The sequence below is a fragment of the Megalopta genalis genome, unplaced genomic scaffold, assembly GCF_051020955.1.
Source record: "Megalopta genalis isolate 19385.01 unplaced genomic scaffold, iyMegGena1_principal scaffold0026, whole genome shotgun sequence".
Lineage (NCBI taxonomy): Eukaryota > Metazoa > Arthropoda > Insecta > Hymenoptera > Halictidae > Megalopta > Megalopta genalis.
In genome coordinates this window covers 2,257,364-2,285,197 of record NW_027476096.1, presented here as the reverse complement: position 1 = coordinate 2,285,197, position 27,834 = coordinate 2,257,364, and the positions used below count along the sequence as shown (strand labels likewise).

The 27,834-nt window shown below is 34.9% G+C and overlaps 1 protein-coding gene across 2 annotated transcripts in view; it reads right to left on the bottom strand.

Annotated features, from left to right (window-relative positions):
* Nucleotides 1-27,834, bottom strand: part of Adss (adenylosuccinate synthetase) — a 50,449-nt gene that overhangs the window by 6,126 nt on the left and 16,489 nt on the right. For both annotated transcript variants that reach the window (XM_076527568.1, XM_076527569.1), the window contains exon 3: nucleotides 26,421-26,523. In XM_076527568.1, the coding sequence (XP_076383683.1) occupies nucleotides 26,421-26,523 (103 nt within the window). The remainder of the gene's footprint in view (nucleotides 1-26,420; nucleotides 26,524-27,834) is intronic.

The following is a 27,834-nucleotide window of genomic DNA, read 5'->3' as shown; positions in this document are numbered from 1 at the left end:
AGTCCTATATGACATCAATATTATTTGTAAAACAGGAGACAAATTACTAATATAAAAAATAGAAGTTCTACTAAAACAACAAACAACTTGTTCTGCTAAAGAGTGTTACATAATTAATTTACTAGGTGCGTGCAAAATTTTAAATCAAAATATCTCGAAAACAGAGGTTCATTGTGAAGAAAGTATTAGGATTTTTTATACTAGACATGTACTATAACTTGCACCTACTACTGTAGGATCCCCTTGTAAGTTTGTAAAGGGCCTAGCAAAAAAATAAAATTAGCGAAATTGTCCTTAGAGGTTTCTCAATAATTATTAAAAGGAAAAATAATAATAATATAATAAATGAGATTGTGCACTTTTCCGCCCATTTTCCCCTTCTGATGACTTCTTAAAATGTTGATATCTGGCCTATTTCGGATTATAAGCCGCATATTAGAAACTTCTTCAGATAGAAACAAAAATTTTTGCCCTCGGCATTGTTATCAAATTTTTTAGAGATAGAAAATGAGTAATATTTTTAATGTAAGAATGGAAGTTCAAAATAAATCGAAACAAAAATTATGTATTGTCTGACAGATATTAAGACAGATACTGTGTATTGTTTTTAGACACCTTCCGTAATCATTGTTTCACAGAGTGACAAACGGGGGGCGGGGGGGGGGGGGGGGGACAACGGTTCTTGATGGACAAGAATCCTACTCAGCGGTAACACTATTTATACTAACTTGTACGTGTTCGATGTAAACAGAAGACTTCAAGCTTTCATTTCCTGTTGATTTTAATCGCAAAAAAAGTTTTCAATTGCAAAAGGTATAAGAAAAACTTGTATTATTCAAAATTTTTAATTTATATGTATGTTTGCTATTCATACATAACATTTACGAAATATAAAATATAATAGAATAGAAACTGAAACGGTATTACAAATACTGGTAAAATACCGGTATTTTTCGGTAGTTATTCTACTATCTGTAAAGAAACCGAATGTTGCAAATACCGTGGTATGAAGTCACCGCATTGACGTTATACCGGTATACAGGGTGTCCCAAAATTATTGCACAAGCGAGAAATGAGGGGTTCCTGAGGTCATTTGAAGTAACTTTTTCCTTGGCAAAAGAGCAATCTGCAGCTTCGTTTACGAGTTATTAACCAAAAACAGTGACCAATGAGAGTCGAGATCAACTGACGCTAAGCGGCCGAGCCAAGGAACGGCCGAAGCCCCGTTCTACTCATTGCCGCGGCCGCTTCGCATCAGCTAATCTCGCCTCTTATTGGTCACTGTTTTTCGTTAATAACTTGTAAACGAAGCCACAAATTGCATTTTCGCTAAGGAAAAAGTTATTTCAAATAATCTCAAGAACATCTCATTTTTCACTTGTACAATATTATTGGGACATCCTATAGACGTATATCGGTGTAATACCGTTATATTAGAATAGAAAATTGTTAACAACTATAAAAATGAGGCGCGAGCCTCGAATAGTCGCGTCTCCTCTTCCTAAATTGTCCATTTTTGTTTACAAGCTGAAAGACGAATGGGGAGAATTTACGGTAATCCCCCAAAGAAGAATTTTGAAGTTATTAATGTGTGAACCGTTCAAAAATTCTCGAAAAAATGTTAACCCTTCCAAGTACAAAAATAAAATATTAATCCACAAAAATACTCAGTAAAATGTTAAACTTTGGAAGGATATAAGAAAACACTCCAAAAATACTTATTATCATTTAATTTCATTTGAAAAAAATATTAAAATTAGAAATAGTTGTCACTTTATATTTGATTTGAATGCTTCTTTAGGGAATTAATTGTTCTCCATTAATATCTTCTGGCTGCTTGTTGAGTGAATTCATTGATATAGACGTTTTTTGTGGTTTAATTTGTTGAAATTTTTTTGTGAGAACCAGAGTCGAAACCAAAGTCAATTACTTGATTGTTTTGGGAAGATTTAACTTATTTTTGTTATTACTACGTATTTTTACGATCGATATGTAGAACGTCATTATTGTATACATAGCGTGTGTCCGTCTCTTTGTATTACCTATTATGAGTACGTATCGTGATGTGATTTTTTTTAGTTTATGCGACATGATTTCTAAATAAATATATAAGCGTCTTTGACACCTTGGACAATGGACCGAAACGCAGTTTTAGCAAATAAAGAATCATACTCGTCAGAAGCTGCTTGCTTACTGTTAAGGTAATTTTGTAAAAGGAAGTTATCAATTGTTATGTTTATTTTTAATCGCAAGAACTCGTTTTCTAATTTATTTTATTTTCAATTTTTAATTTTGAAAATTTGTTTCAATTGAACTGCAGGTGCATCGTATTCATTATTTATAAATTATATAGATACACAGATTAAATCCAGATAAACATTCAAATGTGCGCACAGGTTTAACATTGTGATTCATTTTACGGTAAAAATGTAAAAAGTATTAGTTACAAGACCTATGTTTATTAAACATTTTTAACTTCTCCGAAGAAGTGCTACTGCCCACACAAATCTTAATCCTCGTTTGTAAGTTCATGACTTTACATAAATTAAAGAGCAGAACCAAATTAACAAAATGACACAAAACAGATGACAAATCCTCACAAATCTCTATACTTTTCACCGAAAAACAAATAAACAAAAATTCAGTAAAGATTCGACTAAAACAAAGTTCATACTTTTATGTACAAATCTCAACAGCAAAATAATTTAAACTTCATATTGTCGTTTATCGAAGGGAAAAGTATGGACCGATGATGAATGCCTCTCAGAAATTAAAAAAAAATCATTTTTTGGGTTTTGATTCTTTGTGAAAGTATTAAATTTCGAGAATATTCTCTGAAAGTTTTAATATAATCGGACGAAAATTGGCGGAGATATATTTGAGATATAGTCTTTAAGAATTTATTAGACCGAAAAAACGAAAATAAATTTTTAATCAGAAAACCACTAAGAATGGTAAGAGGAGTGCTAGTACATCAATGAAAAAAATGAAACTGCAAGAAGACATTACCGTCGCCGGGTCGGAATTGTAAGTAACCAGTTTAAGAATCGATGTCACGATTCTTCGAAGTTCGAGGGTCTCCCTCTTTATAGTTGCTGACACCTCGTGAGAGAGAGAGAGAGGGAGAGAGAGAGAGAGAGAGAGAGAGGGAGAGGGAGAGAGAGAGAGAGAGAGAGAACGAACTCGGGAAGGCAGTGGCCAGCACAATAGTGTACGTTACATACATTGTATATAATGCTAGAATAAAAACGTCGACTTAACCTTTCAATTTCTAATTTTTTGTACATGAAAATTTTTTTAATATTTTGGTCAAATTTTTCGAATTAAAATGTCCAATTAATATTATACGTAGCAAGTAACTTATTTTATTTGCGAAAAAAGCATTAGAAAAACCGATTCTTAACATATGAAATATTAAAGGCAACGTCAAAGAAGGTATGTATGTCATTCGAAAGAAAATATCAGTGAAATTTTGCTATTCGTTGCTACGTTCGATAACAGTCGGAAAAGACATGAATCAGTTCGACGACAGTAGAAAAAGACGTAGCTCAGTTCGGCGATAGTAGACAAAGACATGGCTTAGTTCGACGGCAGTAGGAAAGGACATAGCTCGATTCGACGACAGTCGAAGGTCGAGCCTACGCGTTTGAAGGAGTGTGTGAAGGAACAAATTTCTGTACTTTTTCCATCAAGCCTGGAATTTTAAGAAGTAGAACATCGAGGAAGAACGACACTGTTTAGATACGAGGTCTACGAATCTCAGCGTCGATAGCGTAACGGATGGATTGCGGACGTAGCAACGAAGGATAAGGACTGGAACCGAAACCACGTGTGAGGACAAGAGTCAACTCGTCACTATTGTCCGAATCGTTGTTACGGCGTAACAACGGCAATATTCATAAAGCAATTACACAGTTACTAAAGTAAAAGTCAATTTGCCTCAATGGCTCCATTCAGTAAAATTACACATTAAGTATTAGGTAAATAAATATAATCGAATATTTTATTGTAATCAGAAATATCTGTCCAAACTATATCATCACATATATACACGTTTGGTCTCATTTTAATCAGAAAATAATCAGCAATATGTGCAAAGAAGTCAGTTTTAAAATGTTAAAATTAAAAAAAGGTTATGTCATTGTATTACGAGTTGTTTTCCGGGAATTTGAGTCAAAGAGGTCGCGTCGCATGTTGTATTCACCGTGTTCGCCGTGTTCACCGACTCCGATGAACATTAGCTTCGGTTTTGAGAAAATTGACAAATTACAGGGCCGTAGCAATATCATATTGTGATAACCAAAGTACAATCCGATTGAGTAAATATATATATATATATAATATACGAATTTCGCGAGAAATGCAAGAATGCGGAGAAATAGGTGTAAAGTATATAAGTACAAACAAAATGATAGCTGATATATTAATAAAATCATTACCAAAGAATAAGTTAATAACTTGCGTTGACTTATTAAATTTAAGGAATTAGGTCAGATATAATATAAATAATATATGTACGACGTTATTATTTAGAGCATGTACAATAATGCGTGAAATGAATGAATGGAGTATTTTGAAAGGGGGTGTGTGGGAAATCCCGTTGAAAGTGCGCGCGCCTGGAACCTCCTGGAAGGTTCTAGCATTTGAGGCCCTGGCGGCTGTGTGTGTACAACTTGTTTTTCGTTTTTCATTATTTGTAACCGCAGCTTGCAACTGAAAAATCTGAAAAAGTCTCTAATGTGAGGCTTTAATCAGAAATAGGCCAGATATTTTAAAAATTTTAAGAAACCACCAAAGAGAGAAAATAGGCGGAAAATGGCACAATCTTATTTATCCTATAACTGTCCCACCCCCGTTGGCCAGCTATCGAACACGGTGTAATAGTAATTGAAAAACATTAAAGGGCAATTTTGACCATATTATTTGGTTAAGCAATAATTAGGTTTGAAAATCAATTACATTCGATTTGATTCATCAATTGCTTCTCAACAAGGAGGATAGATAGAGTCATGAACAAGAGCGAACTCGATACTGTTTACATAGTAAACACTTTTAGTGCATGATTATGGAACAAAACTGCACTTTAGCCGATTTAAAAGGCTGTTGTATCATTCGATAGATCATAAAAAGAAATTTTGTGTGCCCAGAGGGGTAGTTATTGGGTGTCTTTAGTTTTAACGAGTTTCAATCAAATTTGTTTATGTAAGTATTTTCTGATTACAATGAGTCTCATCGAGACGTAGATCGAATTAATTAATAAAAAAAAGTATAATGATAAGTTCTTCAATGAACATAGTCCGATTTATACAGCGTTTGGAGCTCATTTTAATCAAAAGGATCTTAGCTATTCATTAATGTTACAATTATGAAGGTAAAACGAATATTATCAAAAATAAAATTTCCTTGCATGTTTAGTTTGTTCAGTTGCAGCATCATATTGATGTATGTCTGTCTCCTTTCTTTTCACTGCAGTCAATCTCTATCCTTATCTAGTGAGATAAGGCGTCGTCGAGTTCGACTTGTAAATTTTCACTAATTTTCAAATGGTTTGGATTCTGTATTATCTGAACAACACCACGATTTATTACTAGCATACTAATATTACCAGTACAGAACTCGATGCATGGATCAAGATTTTAATTTACGGTGGCTAACCATATTTTTCAAAGCGAAATTCATACTATATTTGAAGTGATTAAATACAATGCAACACGATTAGAGAAATGATATTTCCCTAATACTTCAGTACATAACATTTCAATTTAACTTGACTTCTTTCGTTGTGATATTTTGTACAAATGAACAATACGACGAATTTACTATTTTTACCTATTATCTTCTCATACTGTCCAATTCGACTATTTAATGAAAGATTATTTTGGAATTTTGACATAGTCAATAGGAACTGTTATCAAGAGACACGACAGGGTCTTGCGCCAAGTAGTTGAGCTAGCCGTGTAACCTTGAACGACCTTCAAAGATCAAAGTGTTTAGGTTAATAAATTGGCTTTGAAATACACTAGTTGCTACCATTATAAGTTGGTGGCGACCTCGCTCTCTCCAGCTTAGTTGGGGCCATGCTGGAGAGCCCGACAAAATGGGCGGCAGCTATAGCCTTCTGCGAACAGGTAATGTTGCAGAAGGAGGCTGCCGAGCGGGGTCGCCGTGAGCGGGTGGTGCGGCGTGTGCGCCCACGCCTAGAGCCCCCCCCCGAGTAGCTGATACTAGGCGGGCGGCGGGTGTACCGGACCATGCCGGTTTAATTGCCCGCCGCCCGCCAACCGAGGATGCCATATTTTAAAGTGGGGGCGACAAAACCGTCGCCCCCGACGGCCGCTGGTGCGGCCGTCGTGAAGAGGCGGTGCGGGGTGCGGTCCCCCGCACCGCCGAATCAAGATGATTCATGGGGGGGAGGATTAATCTCCCCCCGGGACGCGGCCGGCCACCGCTCCATCCTGGTGGCCGGCCAGGCGAGGGGGAGCTGCGGTCGTGTTCTTGAAGAGTTCCCGTGGCTCCCCCGTTAATCGCCAGCGCCCTAGGCCGCCGTGGGGGTTTTAGCGGGTCGAACCCCGCACTACCCCCCCTCCGCCCTTCGGGCGGAGCGGGGGTGTCTGACCTGCAGATTTCCCCCACGTTAAAAAAAAAAAAAAAAAAAAGTTGCTACCATTATTAGGATGTTCCCCTGGAAACAGAGTAAAGTTCATTTGAAATATTTTTTTAAACGAACTATAGTTTAGGAGATAATTGAATGCATTACTTTAAATGGGACACCTTGTATCATCCTATTACACTGTTCGACACGATTTTTGAATTCCTATAGCCACTATGAAATTCTTGTAGAGCTTCACTCCCTGAACAAGAATCCGAAAACCGAATTGCTCCATCACCCTCAGTTTTTTAAATAAACGAACTTTTGTAAAAACCCAAAATTTTCGATAAAAATGAGGTATTACATGAAAAGTACAAACGTTAGATAGTTCTAAGTGGTGTTAAAAGATAGAGGAGAGTTTCCTGAATATAGTGGCATGCAATTTATTAATTGTTTTTGGTCCTAAATAGCAATAAATTAATGTCAAAGTTTAAAAAAGTGTCGAAGAACATTGAAATACTAAAAAAATTCAAATATTATTTACGAAAAATGGGTGCCCCATTGGATCCCACCATTGGTGTTGATTACGCATAGCTTTGGCCCTGCCGGACAAAGAGAAGCGAGCAGCGAAGGACATGGCGGCAAAACGTCGTGTACATGTTGCCGTCGAACATTTTCTCGATCTACTCGAAATGTACATCGTTCCGACACTTTCACCGGGTCGTTTCTTCTTCAGAAATGTCTACAGAATCCGATTCTGGGTAGAGTTCTTGTGCTGAACAAAAAACTTTTCGTAAAAATACAAAAATATTGCGCAGAAACTGCTCGTCGACACTTTTTTAAACTTTGACATTAATTCATTGCTATTTAGGACCAAAAACAATTAATAAATTGCATGCCACTATATTCGGGAAACTCTCCTCTATCTTTGAACACCAATTAGTACTTTCTAACGTTTGTACTTTTCATGTAATACCTCATTTTTATCGAAAATTTTGGGTTTTTACAAAAGTTCGTTTATTTAAAAATCTGCGGGTGATGGAGCAATTCGATTTTCGGATTCTTGTTCAGGGAGTAAAGCTCTACAAGAAGTAGAGTGGCTATAGGAACTCAGAAAATAAGTTTGATTTTGTCGGACAATGTTATCAATCAAAGAAATCATAACCTTATGCACTACCGAAAAAGTATAGAAAACAAATTCAATATAACGGAAATTTACATCAATACAGAAACTGCCAGGTGTAGGGACATGCCAATGTCAACTGTAAGATGTCATCTAGATGTGTAAGAAACCACCCACCAGATGTCCAATGGCTATGTCCAATAGCTAATGATTCAGACAGATTCAATCTCAAGTAAACTGGCCATCCCGCATCATTCAAAGGGTGTCCACTCCTCGAATTTGTTGACAAACTCAACAAACTAAATGCAAACTCAAGAGCAAATAAAGTCCAAACCAAAATCACTTACATACCCTGAAGAGTTACTAATTCACACTTCTTCGCACGAGTGGCTAAACATGATTAAAGAATTCAGCAATAAGTAGCAGTACCAATAACTTCAAAGCAGCATCACCTACATCAAGACTGGAACCATTAAACACCGCCAATCACCTCAGCTACCCAGCACCAGAATACATCTTAAGATCAAACAATACCTGAGTGGGTCTAATAAAGTCCAATAAATCAATCAAATTATGATATCTTTATGTTACATCCTATGTTGCATATATCTCCACCGCTTTAATTTTCATTAGATTTCTTCTACTTTTTGATGTGAAGAAAATGTGCAATTTGAATCTATAAATTACTCCCCCACGAAAAATAACGTGATATTAAAATATACTTTGACGGCGTGGTAAATGATGGAGGAGTGAAGGGAAAGAAAGGAACTGTTTCGTCCTGGTCTCGCTAGGGAACTCATCAGTAAAGCTATCTAACGGAGCCATCCTTAGACGGGGCGATATCGGAAGGACGGTCAAAACTTTTACCTGGTGACACATCTGCCCTGGGCCGATACCGTTCAGTAAAATTCATCGTGTGAGGCCGACTATCAGGTACACGTACATACCTGAAAGCCAGGACGTTTCGCCGGTCGGTATTGACCCGAACCAGGTATGTTACCAGGCAAAACTTGTAAAAAATTTTGAATGACAATGAGCGACAGAGTTTCCAGGGGCATGATTACGAACTAGCCGCTACAACGATATTTAATTGCTTTTCGAATTTCTTCGGATTAAGATCGCGAGTGGAAAGTTTCACTCAACTCAAGCGAGTTGTTGAGAAACTTTTGTATGTGCAGCTATGAAATCGTCTCAGGGGCAGTTCAGAATTTTTTGAGTGAAGGAATGTTCAAAAGTGCGAACATTATAGTCGGAATACTCCATGAAGAAAATGTTACAAAATTTTTATCCGGAAAGAATTGTAGACTACAACAATAGCACTGTCCGACAAAATCAAACTATTTTTCTGATTTCCTATAGCCATTATGACATTCTTATAGAGCTTCACTCCCCGAACAAGAATCCGAAAACCGTATTGCATGAAAAGTAAAAACGTTAGAAAGTTCTAATCGATCTCAAAAGGTAGAGAAGAGTTTTCCAAATATAGTGGCATACAATTTATTAATTGAGCCGTTTATTTTGAAAGTGGCATAAGTCACTTTACCGTAATGAAAAGTGGTGATTTTTTAATATTTATACGAAATTATTTATACTGAGAAAAATATCAGTATCCTGAGATAACAAATACAAGTAAATCTTCTCAAAAGTTAGCATCCATATTTTTAAACGTGTTAAAACGCAAATCCTTAAATATATCGATTTAAAAACAAAGTGACTTATGCCACTTTCAAAATAAACGGCTCAATTGTTCTTGGTTCTAAATAACTATAAATTAACGTCAAATTTTTACGAAAAATTCTTTGTCTCTACTCAGGATCGGATTTTGTAGACATTTCTGAAGAAGAAACGGTTTGATAGAAGTGGCGGGACAATTTACATTTCGAGCAGACCGAGAAAATATTCATCGGCAACGCGTGCACAACGTTTTGCCGCCATGTCCTTCGCTGCTCGCTTCTCTTTGTCCGAAGCTATGCGTAATCAACACCAATGGAGGGATCCAATGGGGCACCCACTTTGTGTAAATAATATTTGAATATTTTATTACTAGTTTCATACCTCTATTGTTTAACAACATGTTTCAAGAAATTTAACATTTTAAAAATTATTATTCTGTCACCGCGGCGTGAAACACCCTATCCCTACATCTTTTTTAATTGTCAGCGATTAATTAAGTGGTCAGTGTTTGGTGAAAAGCTGTGAAAGTGAAATCCGTATTAGTAATATCGTTTAAAACTTAGGTCCCTTCGACCATATCCCTTGTTCGGTACGTTTGCTAACCTGGGATCAGCTGTACATTGTACGAGGTTATTTACCAATATCGGGCCCACATTTCCACACAGCAAATGCATCCTCAATTAAGTGGATGAGTTTACTGTTAATAATATTCTTTACAATTCTTAAACAAACATATTTTCATAATCTTTAACGCGTTTATTTAATACTAAAACAGCTTTGCGAATTATTTGTTGAACTCTGTTCGGATACAGAATTATTGAAACTGTTGAAGCAAGAAGTAATTTCTTGAGTCTTGGAAAGCCTCCACATCCTGAAGTGCAGGGTTTCCATATACCTGAGAGTACACAGGTATAAAAACATGCGTTGTCGCCCAGGCCTCTCAGGTTCTTTCGTACTCTCATACTGTGCGCTTGTTCACCGTGTCTTCTTCACTTCTTTCTTAAATATAGTTATATTGTGTGTCTCATTCTACACCCTTTTATTTCAAATAACCCCCTCAACAGAAACAAAAATATCTTTTATGTAGTTTGATGAGGTTATCTATTGTTAATCTTTAATATATACACATCGCATAACATTTCCATATGGTACACATGGCGTGCGTTACCCATCAGCAAAATGAAACGGCTATTATGTTAAACTACTTATTATTTTATGTCCGAAAAATTAGTAAATGTTTTTCAGACATATTAAAGTAAGGATAAACAGCGTTATTTTTTAAAATTATTATTGTTACGTAGTAAAAAATTCGGGAAGTTCACGCTCCGTGACTTGTTCATTGCTTCGAACGCGGCACCGAACCTGAGCGTAGCCCCCCCCCACCCCCTCATTTCCCGGAGGTAACATAATTTTGGGACACTCTGCATACAACGGATCGGATAATTGCGGAGATATATCCATCTGCTGGCATGCACCGGAGGCAGCTGCCACAATACTTTTGTAAAAATTAAGCTACTCCATAGCAAGTACCTATTCATAATCAGTATCTACGCTAATAATAGAAACAAGAAATAAGTCATGAACATATTGGATAGTCCTTTTTAAAATTTTCAATTGGATATAGAATGCAATTATTATATTATAGCCAGGGATATCAACGCTAGACGTATAGACTGGAGGGGCACGAATAACGACAGGAGGTCTTTAAATAAAACAGCTCTTTACATAACCTGTTGGGAAATCACCCATTCCTTTTAAAAATTAAAATTCCACCCTTACGACAGTGATCACAACGCTATAATTATAAGAAATCTCACCATACCTGAAATCCTCGCATACAGAGCACACCCCAGCTACACAAATTTAATTTTAAGGGTACGAAATAGAAACGATTCACACTAAGTATTGCAAAAGATAATAACACGAACATCCCAGCAAAAAGAAACCTAATAGTTTACAAAATTGATAGCCATTTGAATCAAATAATTCAAACAATCACCAACACCATTAACAAAATCTTTTCTACCTACAAGCCACTCTAATTTACAGACTTCGAAAGACGCACGGACTAAATCGCATCCATCCAAAGCAGCAATAGAAACATTAGAACTTATTTTAAAAAGCTATACATATGCATAATTCTTTATGACCTCCGAAAAATTCTGGTTAGATTAATTAAAAAAAAATAAACCTCGGGGAAATTGAATCCTTCTTGCCAATAATAAACAAGTTACTTAAATCTAAATTGTTAACAAACATGGGCGAACTACACATTCACCCCTTTAACACAACACTTTTAAAAGATATCAATAATATTTCACAACAAACTCATAATTTTTACACCAAGAAACAAACTCAACTTTTTAAGTGCGCATTATGAACTATAAAGTGTTCTGATTCCTGAACTCAAATTACAGACTACAAGAAATTGTCAATGAAGTCACCTCTACATACATATGTCTACCGCGAACTATCAGTCAAAGCTGACAATCAAACGCACGTCACAAACAGTTACGATAATCCAGCTAGCAGCCCGGTCTATGATTCAAATAACCCCACAATGTTCTGCAATCCACAATCTCTAGGTAAAAGCATAAAAAAACAAAACCTTGGATCAGCTTGGATCAGCGTCATTAATTCTAAAACATTCACCAACAAAAATTATCATTGCCTACACAACCATTTTTAACAACGCAATAAATTCATATTATTTCCCGATACAAAAAGAAAAAAATCCTAATGACCCATCGAGCTACTGATCCATCAGCTGACCTAACATTAGCAAAGTATTCGAAGCAATTTTAAATAACTGCATTTTAGACTTTTGTAATAAAAACAAAATCATCCCATATAATCAATATGGATGCAATCCACAGCCTAACAGAAAATCTCAATAAACACATATAAAACAGTAAGTTAACAGGGGCTGCTCTATTAGTCCCCAAAATAGTCTTCGATTTACTGTGGATTCAATGCCAAGAATAATAAGAAGGGTTTCCCAACGCGTGGCTAATATACAATACATATAATTGATATGACAACGGGTAAATCATTTAAAATATGAGACTGAATTAACGTATCTACATCTACATTTCAAATTTGAGAAGGAGTCCAATAAGGCACAGTAAATTCGCCAATACTTTTTAACATATTTACTTGTGACGTATCACATCATTTAATCTTATCTCCTCCACAGAGCCACTCGCTATCGCTTTCGCAGACGACGTAGTGATTTGCATTGCAAAATTGAAATCTACCAAATGAAATTCAAAATAAACTAGAAACGATTGTAGAAAAAATAAATTCATGGTTAATAAATTGGAATCTCCGTTTAAACTCTGCTAAATGTGATACAATTTTTTCAGAAAACCCCATCCATTACCTCTCCAAGAACAAAAAACAAGACCTAAATTTATTCCACATAAATTTAACAAAACCAGTACACAGGACAAAGATCGTTTCTCCATAAAAAGTTGTCAAGTTACCTCGACATTGACTACCTACTCAAAGGCAATATACAATAAAATACAAAACCAAAAAGCGTTAGGCAACCCCACAATTTTCCACAATAGCCAATTATCAAAGAAGACATAATTAATTTTGTACCTACTATGTCCTTATAATGCTAATTTTTACATTTGCCACTCCTATATGATGTAATGTAAAGTACACGATCTGGGAATCTTACAGACTATTTGAAAGAAAATGCCTAAGATCATGTCTTAGTTTACATAGATCTATTAGCTCAGGCTATAAATACTTCATAAATAATAAAATCTTATGCAACCAAACAAACAAACCACGTATAGATTCCCACACACTCAGATCAACACGAGACTACTTTACCAAACCAACAGTTAATTAACAACCGAACATGAACAGCTTCACAAACATTGATAATCATGGTACAAAAATCCTGAACCAATCCGACTACCTGATCCCGCAAACCTTCCTATATTTTGACAAAAAAGGAATGCATACTACGAATTGAGTTTACTATTCCAATAATTTACGATTGGCGCAGAAATAAAGCTGGCAAAAGAGAATTTCATTAACATCAAAGCTAATAGAAAATGATAATACCACGTTTGTCGGCTCAAAGTCATTACCAATTAGGGACGTCAACGACTATTATCGTCTAAATGTGAAAAAGTATTGGTGGATCTCACCCGTTTCCTCAGCTATAACTAAGCTAAAATGTAGACTTATACAATAGATTTACACAATCAAATTATAAATAGTTCATTAGCCAGTAAGCAATTAGTTATGAAGTGTTTGTAAATAATTATAGATTTTTGTTTATTAAAAACTGGGATTAATACTCAAAGTGGTGTAATAATATATAACATTTAAGTGCCTTAATAGCGTTACATGCGGTGAGATATGTAATCAGAAAACGCGGCAGTATCTCACGCTAAGTAGTTGAGTGGTGCAGGACGATAGCCTTTTCTTTGAACAGAACTTCAATAGCGATTCATTTTTTTAAAGCAGTCTGTAATCAATTTTAACGATTGCGCAATTGTTAAGTATCAACGTGCGCGTAAAATGAATTTTCGCACGTGTAAATTGGAATGGAAATAGCTGAGATATCGAGATATTAATTTTACATGCAGATATAAAATAAGATTCATCGTTCGGTGGCGATAGTCATTACACTATACTTATTTCTGGCTTGCACTGTACAGTTTTGTGACTCTCACATTTTTGTTGCTAGGTGGGTTTCTAACGAGAACGTTAGAAAATATAATAAAAGCTAATACAATGTAGATTGAGGAATTTTGTTACAACATGCTTTAACACGGCAGAAGTTGTTACACGATAAAGAGTGAATTAAGCATCAAGCATGTCGCGCAAAGTAGGTGTTTAATATGTATTTTTAATATCATTACATATTATATTTAGCCCCGTGTACCATTTATGGACCATGTGTGTTATCAGTGTATTCGTTCAACACAATGTTTAAACCTTGAACGTTCACATTGTTTTAAAATCTTTTTAAGCGCTCTATAAACTGTTTCTCTCTTACATTTATGTAAATATTTATATTTATATCTTATATTTTTCTTAACAAAAGATGACGTAACATCTTTCATCAAGATGCAAGAAAGTCGGGGCGTGGCGTGTAAGAATTTATTTGTATACCGGATAGAATTTTGTGCTGGTTACAATAGTAACATAGTTACATAGTAACATGTCTTTTAAATTCAGAGATTTTTATTTTACATGAAATGGAAAAAAGTTCAGAAAATGTAGCTAATGATTCTTCTGTATACTTGTCTTTAAATGAATAAGGCAAAAGAATTCTACATGAATATATCCTGATACGTAACTGTAACATTGGTCAGATACGATGGCCACCAGGTGCCAAAGCGTGTATACATTATCTCAGAAAACATATCACAATAGACACGTACACACACTATATTGTATACAATAATTGACTAGACAGCGTAGTAATAGAAAAAGTTTATAGGACCTAGACAGAAGTTTGTTTCATCACCGAAGGATCCGGAAAATATTGTTTTATTTTGCATATTTGCATATTACATATGTTTTGCATAAAGGTATATATTTTTCATATATGTATATATGTTGTTTACGTGCATATGTATATGTTGCATACGTGCATATTCGACTGATAAGTTTACCGAGACGGAAATAAGCGAAATAGATAAATCTCGGAAAACGAACTCTATTGGACACGTCGCCTGAAACGCAAATGTTATTGTCCTTGATATTATTCCAATTGCATATTTATTCCAAAACTTTAACACGAAGATACCTAAGTCGAGAAATAGTAAACGTGTAATGATATTTAGCTGAATGACTGTATTAGTATAGAGAGAGAAAAGGTGTACTGCAAAATATGTGAAAAACAGATTCAGTGATACAGAAAATCGCAAATAAAACACCATTTAGAAACAGGAGTACACAAGAGAAATGTTGCAGAACGTAATAAAAATATTGCTAATATTGTAAATAATAACTTACGAAATGGGGTACATTCTTCAAAAAAAAAAATAATTTTTATATTGTAAAGTGTCAAGCAACGGTGGCGATTAACATGTCATGGAAATCGCATGAAGAGATGTTTTAAAAAAATATATAAATCACGATATACGAAATGAATCAATGCTTCGCAAAAATTATTTAGAGGATTATCGTTGAAAAAATTCGGAAAGATATTGACGACAATTACGTGTGGCTCAGTGGAGATGAAGAAAAGTTACTGCTTCGTGTTACAGTCGCCGTAGCGTACATGTTGAACAATAATAAGTTTCAAGCTGTATTACGAAGGAATAATAACTTTAACATGCTATTAAAAATTATCAACATTTTGAAAGGCATGTATGTCGAAGGGCCACCAGAAATAACGTCGCGCGATGGAGAAAGAACGTTTTTGGCATATAAATTAATTTTAAGTGATGAGAGACACAATTTAACGACTGATAATATGGAAAAAACTATTGTAACATACTGTAATTTAAACTACAATAAATAAATTTTGTTGCATACATTTTGCATAGAGTTTGATTCCCACAAAAATTGTCAACAAATTAGCCCACAAAAAAATCTCCTGAACAATCAATAAACCCAAGAAAGCATCCAGAAGATATTAATCCAGAAACATTAATCCCCGACGGCATCCATGGCGGCGTGTAGGTCTGCAGCCCCTCCACCCCTACTCCGACAGCCACTATAACGCGTGAACTTCTGGAAAAGGTATCTTCTTCATACAAAATAAAGAGCTTGATTTTAGGGATTTCAGAGGTATTTATTGGGTTGGCAACTAAGTAATTGCCGATTTGTTCAATGAAATAAAAATTTTTTTTTACTTGGAATGAAGTACATCTGTAATGTATTTTCCATTTTGTTCGATGACCTTTTGCCATCTCTCTGACAACTTGAAAATTCCACGCTCGTAGAAAGTCTGATCCTTTTCGGCCAAAAACTGAATTAAGTGAGATTTTACAGCGTCATCGTCATTAAAAGTTTTACCACGAAGGGAGTTGTCCAGTGATCGAAATAAGTGGTAATCCGATGGCGCGAGATCAGGGCTATATGGTGGATGTAACATCAATTCCTAACCAATATCCACCAATTTTTGCCGAGTGGACAAAGACGTGTGCGGCCTAGCATTGTCCTGCTGGAAAATGACACCTTTACGATTGACCAATTCTGGTCGCTTTTCCTTGACTGCTGCATTCAATTTGTCCAGTTGCTAACATTCACGGATAATAAAAAATAACATAATAATAATAATAATAATAATAATAATAATAATAATAATAATAATAATTTTATAATATAACATTTACGGATATCATAAAAATGGGGGTGAGAGACATCTATAACTGAAATCGGTAATTACTTAGTTGCCAACCCAATAATATCGTTGAGGTGGAAACAGTTAGAGTGGATCGATCGCTTTAAAAAATTGTAGGGGAAAATGAGTCAACCGATCAGATTATATCGGAATTCAAACCCGGATCTTTCGCTTACTAGGCGACTGCTTTAACCAATTAAGCTATCTCAGTCGTCCGACGACACATTCTCTCCTAATCCTTATAAATAAAAACAACACCATGTCAGAAATATGCCAAACAGCTACAAAATAAACTAAGCTAGACCTAACCTAGACTAAGTGCACTTGGAGTAAATTTGAAAATGTATTGATACAGTTGAATGTGAGACCAAGTGTTGAGGACCCTATAGATATTGAAATCGGTGCTACTTCTACTTTATTATCTACTGAGATATCATCTTGAGATGATAGGCGACGCGACGCGGTAGTCAAAACTACCATGACGATTATACATATACAGTTGCCCACAAAAGTTTTCGTACACCAGAACAAAATTTGTTCAATTCAATTTTATTAGTATTTACATAAAGTATTTTCGAAATGTGTTTATACACTCAAAACTTAGTCTTCAAAACTGTATAGAAATAAATAACCTTTTTTCTTTAAGTATAAATATATTTATTATATGATACAAATATCTTCGTACAGTTGCGAGATAAGATGCATAAATGCTCTATTATTGAAACAAATGACAAGAATATCTTAGAATGCCTTAGTAGTCTGTTAGCAACGAGAGCAATAAGTTCAATTATAAAATTAGTTTTCAAATATGAGTCGTAATCAAAAACAAAGAGAAACGATTACTGAAGAGCGGGAAATTATTATTAATTTATTTAAGAAACAAAAATTGTTAAGGGAATTGCAAGCATGGTTGGAAAATCACTTACCACAATACAACACACTGTAAGAAAATATAAAAAAGATGGATATGTCGTTAATAAGCTGGCGTACGGGAAGACTCAAAAAGGTAGGAACTAGGAAAGGCAATTTGTAAAAACTTATGTCGGTAAACACGTCGTTTTAGGTAAAAGTTATATTTTGTGACGAAAGTAAATATAACATTTTTAATAATGATGGAACGAAAAAGGTGTGGAGAATATCAGGAACTGCCTTTAATAAGAAGAATTTGCGAGCGAGTGTAAAAGGTGATGATGGGTCGGTAATGGTTATGGTGTTGTATGAGTGCAAACGGGACGGGCAATTTGCACATAATTGACGGTATTATGGATGAAATTTGTTTATCTAAATATTCTTAAAACTTAGCCGACCGCGCGCGTCACAGAGACCTGTACGGTTTCCACCGCGCTCGGGAAAGCCAAACTGCGCTATCCACCGCGCATTTTTCTGAGGTAGCACGGACTGAAATTCGCTATTTGAAATCAAAAACGTCCGAAAATTATTTATGCGATCAATTATATCTTACGGTAACAATTTCCTTCAACGATTTCACATATTGCTTATACAAAATTCGAATTTAAAAGTTTATAATAATTATTTTTTAATGGTTATTCAAAAAGTATAGTTAATAGAGTCAGAAAATTAAGGACAGTAAAGATGACGGATAAATAACGTAACTCAAATATGGAACAAAAAAGCAGTAATATATCGTGATGTTCAGGCATTGTGTTGATGCATGCAGTTCGACTATATGCTTCAGTTCAACTCTAATATCATCTTCTGTCCAATCATCGACGCCATTGACAATAACATTTGATTCCGAGTCATAGGCGGAATCATCTTCCGATTCACTCGAAAGGATTCGTCGATTAGTCTGATATATGGGAACGATGGTGCTATTATTGTCGTCAACTTCACAATCACTTATCAGTAGATCAATGTCTTCAGAACAGTCTGATAGTATGTCCATAAACAACTCATCACTTGAATTGTCACTCATGTTCCTGGACATTTTTAGGGATATTTTTTCTATACTTCGTTTCACACCACTTGTTGAGAGTCACAGCAAGGAGCTTAGCTTCTACACTAATATTTGCAAGTTGAGCGGGGTCTTATATATTCGAAAAAGGTATGAGAGTCGTGAGAGGCAGCATTTCGATTTCTAATGGGTGTGGTGTTGGTGTGCTGGTGTGCATTTTATTATATGTTGTACTCTATAGAGATAAGAAGCTCTATAGAGAAAGAAGTGTTCCTCAGGTCAAAATGGTAGATTTACCCGATCGGTCGGCTACCGACTAGCTTGGAAATGGGTAGATCTACCCGAGCGGTCGGCCAGCGACTAGCTTGGAAATGGGTAGATCTATCCGAGCGGTCGGCTAAGTGTTAAAGATAACTTAAAAGTTAGTGCCGAGAAATTTGGAATTTTGAATGACTATAACTTCTACCAAAATAATGATTCTTCACACAATATATCAATATCTTCACACATATAACAATGGTTTATCTATAATATTCCCCATGTGATAGCAACACCTCTTCAGTCTCCGGATGTCAAACCAATTGAACATCTGTAGAAAGAATTGGACCGAAAAATTAGAGGTATATACATACATCAATTTTGAACCGGGAAGAATTAAAAAAACATTTATTATGTTTGATTTATGAAATTACTTCCAACTTAGTGCAATCAATGCAGCAACGATTGCAAGTTGTAATTTAAGCAAAAGGTTAAATTATTTATAGTACATACGAAGTACATTTTAATAGTCTTCAAATCGTATTATTATTAAGTGACTTTAATTAAGACTTTTGTGACTCGATATTTGCACCATTTTATAAATATGCTCTATTTACTTAAAAGAAAAAGGTTCGTTTTTATTTACTCCTATACAATTTTGAAGATTAAGAAATGTTCTTTAATTATATGTAAACATTCCAAAAAACGTTATGTAAATACTAATAAAATTGAATTGAACAAATTTCGTTCTGGTATACGAACACTTTTGTGGGCAACTGTATGTATTAGTAACATCTGGATAGTCGTCATACAATTTGCTCGTGACGTCTGTATATGCTGCTTTCAATGTATAGCATTAAGTTTTTTGTGAATATAAGTAACATGTAAGGAAACTCTAGAAATTTGTGCCACTTTTAAAAATTGCAAAGGGAATCGTACAGCTTATTACAGCAAATTACAGTAGATGTTCAACTCTATTAGCCTTCCTAAACAAAAGGCACTATAATTTGACTTTTCAACCGAGTTTAAATTTGATCAATGACTTTCGAAAGATTACAAAAATCCAAGCCTCAATCAGTAAACCCACTTGAACCCTTTCACTACTGTTAGCGCCTAAAGGCGCTTAGAAAACTTCCGCTTGTTATAGGCGCTTAACCTAGTTCCATCTACTGACTCGAGAGGCGCTCAGAAAATTGTATCGATCAAAAAGCTTAATGTTAATGTTAACTTTTTAGTACGTACACTAAGAATTCAATGCGGAATATAAAAAAATACATGATATTGTTTTAATGCAGTGGAATTCAGTGTTTTTATTATTTTAATATATTTTCTCAAAAACGCACACCTAACAAAATGTTTCGCTGTTCACAGTGTAAGTGGTGAATGAATTCCTACCGTATGGAACGGCTGGTGGTCTTAAAGTCTGCCGTAGTCAAAGGGTTAACGTATGTTAAGCCAGCTGTCAATTTAAATAAGTAAACGTTATATCCTCCAAACACAAGAGCTGAAATACTTAAGTCACTAAATTCATCAAAGAAACTAATAATGTATAAAAACATTACTTCCCATCTAAATCCAACTTAGATAAAATTGTTTAGCGATGTGTACTGCTCTGACTTAATGAAACGCATCTTTGAACAGGAATATTTGCATAAATAAGTTGATCCGAACATTGAGAACATTGCTAAGCAATTCTTCATTATTGTTCGCAATGCGAACAGCTATGCCCGACCTTCCTGTAGATGTTAGTGATATACCAAATCTAAACGTCCGCGAAAATAATGTGTTACCACAGCTTAATCAAATTTCGATAATTAAATCAAAATCTGTTTCTAAAATTTATTTTCCATATTTATCGTCGATCCGAAATTATTGCACGACACAGAGCTACAGTCGTTGGTTTCCATACAAAAAGCGGAAGAAACATGTAACAACTAATTTATACTATTTATATTATACTATTTATACTATTACGACTATTATATATTTAAGCCTTACTTTTTCATTTTATATTACTAATACATATATTTGGGTTTCTGTTGAGACAGAATAGTGAAAAACATGCAGTATTTTAATTGTTTAAATTAAACTAAATTCTGTAAAAATTATTTATTTTCAAAGAACAAAATAATTTTTTTTTATAAACGATAATATAAATTTAAAGTGATTGAGAGATAGGTTACTTTGAAACCATGTAGCCGTGTTCCATGAAGAAAATGGTAAAAAAGGTCATAGTAAATAATAAGCCACATGTTTAATTGACTACTAATGAATAAATTATACATTATGGGGATATTTCTTAATACAGACTTTTTTCCGCTTTTTGTATGGAAATCGACTACTGTGCGTCGCCCTAATGCGCCACGAATATGTACATATATATTTTCCTCCAAACACTTTTACGTCCATCGCTACCAAAACCGTTAAATTTACTCTCATCAGAGAATAATACTTTGTCCCAGAATGAATTATTTTCATAAATAAATTTTTCGGCGAATTTTAAACGTACAATTTTATTTTTCTTGCTTCATAAATCATCATAAATGGCTTTCTTCTTGGAACTCGTGCATGTAAACCATCATTTCTTAATAATCGGCGACACAATTCTGGATGCATTTCTTTCTGAAACTGCGTAGCCACCATTGATGCTAATTGCGATCCAGAAGTAAAAGGAACTTGTTTGATTTTTCGTATAATTGTCTTTTCTTCTCTTTCATTCAGCTTTTTTGGACGCCCACAACGGTGCTTATTAGCAGTGTTACCTTGCGTATTAAATTTCTTCACAATATAATGAATTTGCTTCTGTTTACAAATTGTGCGATTTCGCTGTATGATTTGCTCTTACTGATTTGCTTGTTTCAGATCTCTTGCGATTCATTTTGTTATATTATTAACAATGAAAATTGTGACAGAAATTTTGGACACTGATTCCCTTGGACTAACTGCTAGTGAACTGAGCAATGTTTGTTTATATACTGCGATCTTCGAGAATTCTTAATTGTCAGAGTCGAATACTTTTGTGAGCCATTTCTGGTACGTGTTTACAATAAATGTACTGTAAAAACGCTATATATTGTTGAATTATTTTCTAATTCTGTTTACGCAGTCTTAAGATCCATCCCTTGTTATATGTGTCATATTATATCAAATGCTTCAATTTAACACATATATTTTATTAATTGAATGTTAGAAACGCGTAAGCGTTCGAATATTTTCGTGTATGAATGTACATACATAATTACTGCGGTACGCGTCTGTGTTGCTGTGAGTCGGAGGAAGCAACGCGGGTTAGTCAATGCAATGCGGGAAGCAATGCGGCGGTAGTCAGGAGGCGTAGCCCACGCAGCAACAATGTTGCGTGCTCCGCCTTTCCTAGCCCTGATGTAGACCGTGGGTACAATATTCTTTATATTATATTTTACCGAACGCATAAAAAGATAGCGAGTTGAAGAGAAAGAGAAATTGTAGGTCGAGGCAAACGGAACATTTTAAAAGGTTGCATATCGATTACAATCTTAATGCAAATGGAAAACTTTCTTATCATTTATTCCTTTTTCACAAAATTTGTATCAACATATTTCGAAGATTTTTGAGATTTTCCTATTAAAAAGATTTCAAACATGGCGCAATTTTGATTACAGTTACATATTTATACGTCTTGTCAATGAGCACTTTTGGAATAGTGGAAGCGAATTTCGACATTGTGTTCAACCTCTAGGTCCTTAGACCAGTCTGGTTTTTACAGAATTGTGTTTACATTGATCACTCATTATGTAGCCGTGTTAGTAAAGGACCTAACCGATTAAGATGGTCAAAATTGCCCTTAGAGGTTTTTTAACACGTTCCCTGCCGCGTGGGGCGTATACGCCCCACGCTGAACTTTCCGTTCAAGCCATTTGGTATTATCATTGTAAAATGAAGAATTTTTTAAAAATTCATTATGCAGTCAATTATGAACATCTTAATACTATTGCTGATGCCCTCATTTAATCGTGGGGCGTATACGCCCCACGCGGCGTGATTTTAAATTTTTCTTTACTGTAACTTGTTTTAACTGCATTTCTCTTATTCCGATCAGTCATTTATTCGCGTGTCGTTGACACAATACTTACTGCTTCACTGAAGCTGGGATTGATTTATAGTTCTATAGTACTGTAAAAGTTGTAACATTCTGCGATAGTTGTGTGGATAAACCACACTTATGTTTGCCATGTTTTAACAAAGTTCATCGTAACATCCCTTTGTAATCGCATACAAACTTGAATTTAACTAAAATGTTATATTTTAAACTAATATAGGCATGATAAAAAAAATTATATGTGAGGATGCAACTCGCTTGGCATAATAATGATCAGCCAGGTATTTGTTAAAGTAATTCCTAGAAAAATAAATTTATTGGTTTGCTGTGTTATGCATGTTAAACTATACAACCTTTCCTTGATAATTATGATTTTTGCACTATTTTAATTATTGTAAAGCATACGCCAGAAACAAAATAATACAAATATAAAGCGTGGGGCGCATACGCCCCACGCGGCTTGAACGGAAAGTCTTCAAAAAACGGTCTGGCAGGGAACGTGTTAATGATTATTGTATCGCTCGATAGATGACCAAGAAAAACTCATCTGTGCAAAATTTCAACTCTGTAACTTGTCCACGAGGGTAGGTACAGAGTAAATTAGATTGCACGTTTTTCCGCCCATTTCCCCCTCGGTGGCTTAAAATTTTGAAAAAAATGTGGCTTATTTTGGAAATCAAGCCACATATAGAATTTTTCAGAGTTTTCGGTTGCGAGCTGTGGTTATCAAAAATGGAAAATAAAAAAATCGGATAATTGAAGATATCTCGAAAACAAAAATACTGTGCAATTTTGATATCAATCCCTTGATAAGTTACTATCACAAGCAAGGTGCACAATTTTTTTCAGATTTTTCGTAGAATTGTGTCATTGACAAAAAGAATAAAAGCCGCATTTGTCGTCGACGTATTTGCTGTGAGGTAGAAAGTTACTACTTGTTGGGTTTACCGCAAGTTTAGATTAAGTAATTTTACTTAACTACACTGGGGTTCGACACCCGTTAGAGGCATAGTTTTTTTTCATAAAGCATACATTAATTTTCCAATTTCATATCACATGGTTCATTCACATGACTTATAAAATATATTTTAATATATAAATATATTAAATATATAATGTAAATATATTAAATGTAATATAAATATATTAAATATATAATGTAAATATATTAAATGTAATATAAATATATTAAATACATATCTTTTAATATGTGAAAAATATTTATGTCAAATTACACACAAAAATAGTTTAGAAGTATCTCTTATTTGATCGATTCTCTAACTGTACATGTTCGTTTATTGCAATATTGTTATCATTCCTGCTGAAACTAACAACGATAATCTAGGATACTGACCATCACTCTTGCTGCATTCCGCTCACAATTACTAAGATAAGTCTATTTCCATCAAACTTCATAAATATATTTACTATTATGGCAAATAAATAATTGCGTAATTAACAGGTCACTTTAAAAGAAAAGTTAACAATTGATAAGATTAGCCACGATTTCTTTGTAATCCACCCATATTTGCTGAAGACGGAAGGTTTAGAAACTAAATTAATAAATTGTAATGTAAAGAATGTTAAACAAAGCCGTAATGATAAACATAAACCGTTAAAGAATCGATAAAATAAGAGATACTCTAAAACTATTTTTGTATGTATTTGGTTTTAAGTATTTTTCAAATATTAAAAAAATATTGTGATATAAAATTGGAAAAGTAATGTGTGCTTTATGAAAAAAAAAAAACTATCTTTTAACCGAGTTTGAACCCCAGCGAAGTGTCTCTGCAGTCGGCCACCTTACTCACACACAAACGACGATGTCGAAACATGTATGAATTTTTTGTCTCTTAAATCGCATTTTCTAGGTTAAAAAAATTCTTATTTTAATGTAATAACGTTTAAAATTACTTAATCTACACTTACGGTAAACCCAACAAGTAGTAACTTTCTTTTTCACAGCAAATATGTCGACAAATGCGGCACAAATTAAGTGCATTGCTTGTGATAATACCTTATCAGGGAATTAATATCAAAATGATATATTATTTTTGTTTTCGAGATATTTTCAATTTTCCGATCTTTTTTTGGTTTTCCATTTTTAATAACCACAACTGGTAACCGAAAAATCTGAAAAAATTCTGTAATATGCAGCTTGATATCCAAAATAAGCTACATTTTTTTTTTAAATTACCCTCACGGATAAGTTACAGGGTTAAAATTTTGTACAGACGAGTTTTTCTTGGTCAGCTATCAAACGGTAATAATACTCACTAAAAAACCTCTAAAGATAATTTTGACCATCTTAATCGGCTAGGCCCTTTACATGTAACTTCGGATCACGGTAAAAGTAGAAGGAGTAGTCCATCTATGGTTGCCTACCTCCAATTTTTTGTGACATTCATTTGTGTAAGATCACAGGGGTAGAGATGAAAGTCAGTTCACCTCTCCTTCTTACACCGTATTCCGGACCTATATGTATTTAAAAATCATAGAGCATGTCGAGTCATCTCTTTCAGACTTGTTTACCTCCCATAAGTCTCATTTTTACTGGCTTGGCCTAAACCGCGCGGCTTTGCCAACCGAATGAGTCGATCCTTGTGAAATCGCGTTTCCACTGCGTCGACACAGGCCAATTGGGCAGAAGAATAGACAAAGATGAACAAGTTTGAAGCGTTTTGTATCTCTTCAGTGTCATTTGAGAAGGATACAGTTCCACTTGCAAAGCAAAACGCTATGTTAATTCATTTTTCTTTCGATGTCGGTAAAATATCAAAAGAAATCGTGCCAAGCGAGGCCAAGTCATCGGTACGAGGAACAGAGTTTTGGTCCTAAAGTAGAATCTGGGACAAAATTAATAAGTCCTGAAATTCTCTCCAAACTGCAGGTAGTAGCTAGATCGAGTGAGACGGTCATTTTTTCGTATATGTACTGTCATTATTCCCTCTCACTCGGTCTTGTTACTACTCTTCGTTGACCTTTGTCACCGTCTTCGACCAATATCGATCATTGCTTGCGATCATAGGAGGAACACTGGACAGCAGATGAAGTTCGTTTGTACGGAACTTCCTATAACGTGAGAGGAGGAGCAATGAAACCAATCGCTCTATTGAGGAATACCGACGTTTGGCTTTTCGAGCCGTTCAGCATCGACCTAAGCGAAAACCCAAGCGGTCACTGTGTTGGGTATACCGCGCGGCATGCCCAAGCGACAAAGGGCCCAAGCTTATGGGTCCGATTGGTCCCTGAGTCTGCCGTTCAGTCGATTGTGGGATAGTACACCGTTCGAGAGTTAAAGGATGCTTGATCATTTATGTAAGTCATTGTAGGATTCCAATACTATGACCTTGTTGATAAGATGTTAATAATTGTAACATAAACGATCTGAAACCCGGTATTTTGTTGGGCCCCGGTAGTTCTAATGCGAAATCGTGAAAATAAATCTGTCCTTACCTATGAGTGACGTACACTCAGCATTGATTATCCCACTGGGCAAAAGGTGGAAGTGGAATTCCGAACCATCTACTACGACAGTGTGACCAGCATTGCTTCCTCCCTGCAAAATCGAAATGAATTCTTATCTTTCCGTACACATATGTCTTTTATTTATCAATTTCATAACGTTGTTCAACCGATTACCTATTTCTATAAAATTTCCTTCAACAATGTTTTTCGTTCTAGTAAAAACACCACGAAATTACGTTGGATCTCCAAATCTTGTACATTTTTACGTTGCTTGTATTTTTAAAATGTACAAGGATATTATTGTGTCGCACGACGAAGAATGCTGTGAAGTTTCGCAAGAATATACATACAGATTATTTATGTTACATTAAAAATAGAACACAGAGTAGAACATTCGTGAAATTATTCTTTGTTATTACATTTTCAGCATTTATTTGTTATTTTACAGTTTACCTTCGTAGCGCGAGTTCGCCTCACATTCACACACGAACGACAAAGGAAGATAAATTTTTGGGACGTTTAACGAAGATTTATTTAAGCAGCATTAAATGACCTTGACGACCTTCAAAGACCACAGTATTATAGGTTAATAAATCCACTTTGAAATGCACTATCCGCTTAAATAATAAATGGTATAGTTCCATTTAAAAAAAACCTCGGGATCACCCCAGCTATCAAAAATTTGTGACCATTATAAAACGTCCCCCTCGAAACGTGTTTCATTTGAAACAGTTTTTGCAACATACTATAGTTTAGAAGATCATTAAGTGCGTAACTTTAAATGGAACACCCTGTAAGTACACACAGTGAGGAGCAAAACTGAGCCAACTCCTTTTTAAGCGGTATACCTTTTTGCAAACTAGACTAAACGACTTGAATTTTATTTAGATGATAGAAGGACTAGTCTGCAAGACAATAACTGAAATGCTTTCTTTTTAATTTTGTTATCGCTTGGAATAACAAAAGAAAAAATTAATAAACTCACGCTTGTTCACTTTTTTGTCTGTGCTTATAAGGAAAATTTAAAATATGCAAATTTCATCGAAATCGATTGACCTTTCAGTGGCTGTAGCCTGAATTTCACAAATAACCATAACAATATAAATATAGGCACTTGATAATTTCAATAAGAAATCAATATTTTTAAACATTTGGATGTTTCTGATTCTCAGAAATATTTCATGAAATTATCTGAAATAGCCTGGCCGAATAAGATGGTCAAAATTGTTCTTACAAGGGAAGCTCCCCAGCATTGACGCTCACTTTTTGACGAGATTTGATACAGTGATACCCAATCCAATGATACCCGGTTTTAGGGGCAGACGACTTATAGTTTTTGAGATAGTTTTGTTAATAAAAGGCCAGAAAGGCGGATTACACAGCGAGGCATTGCGCGGCAGGA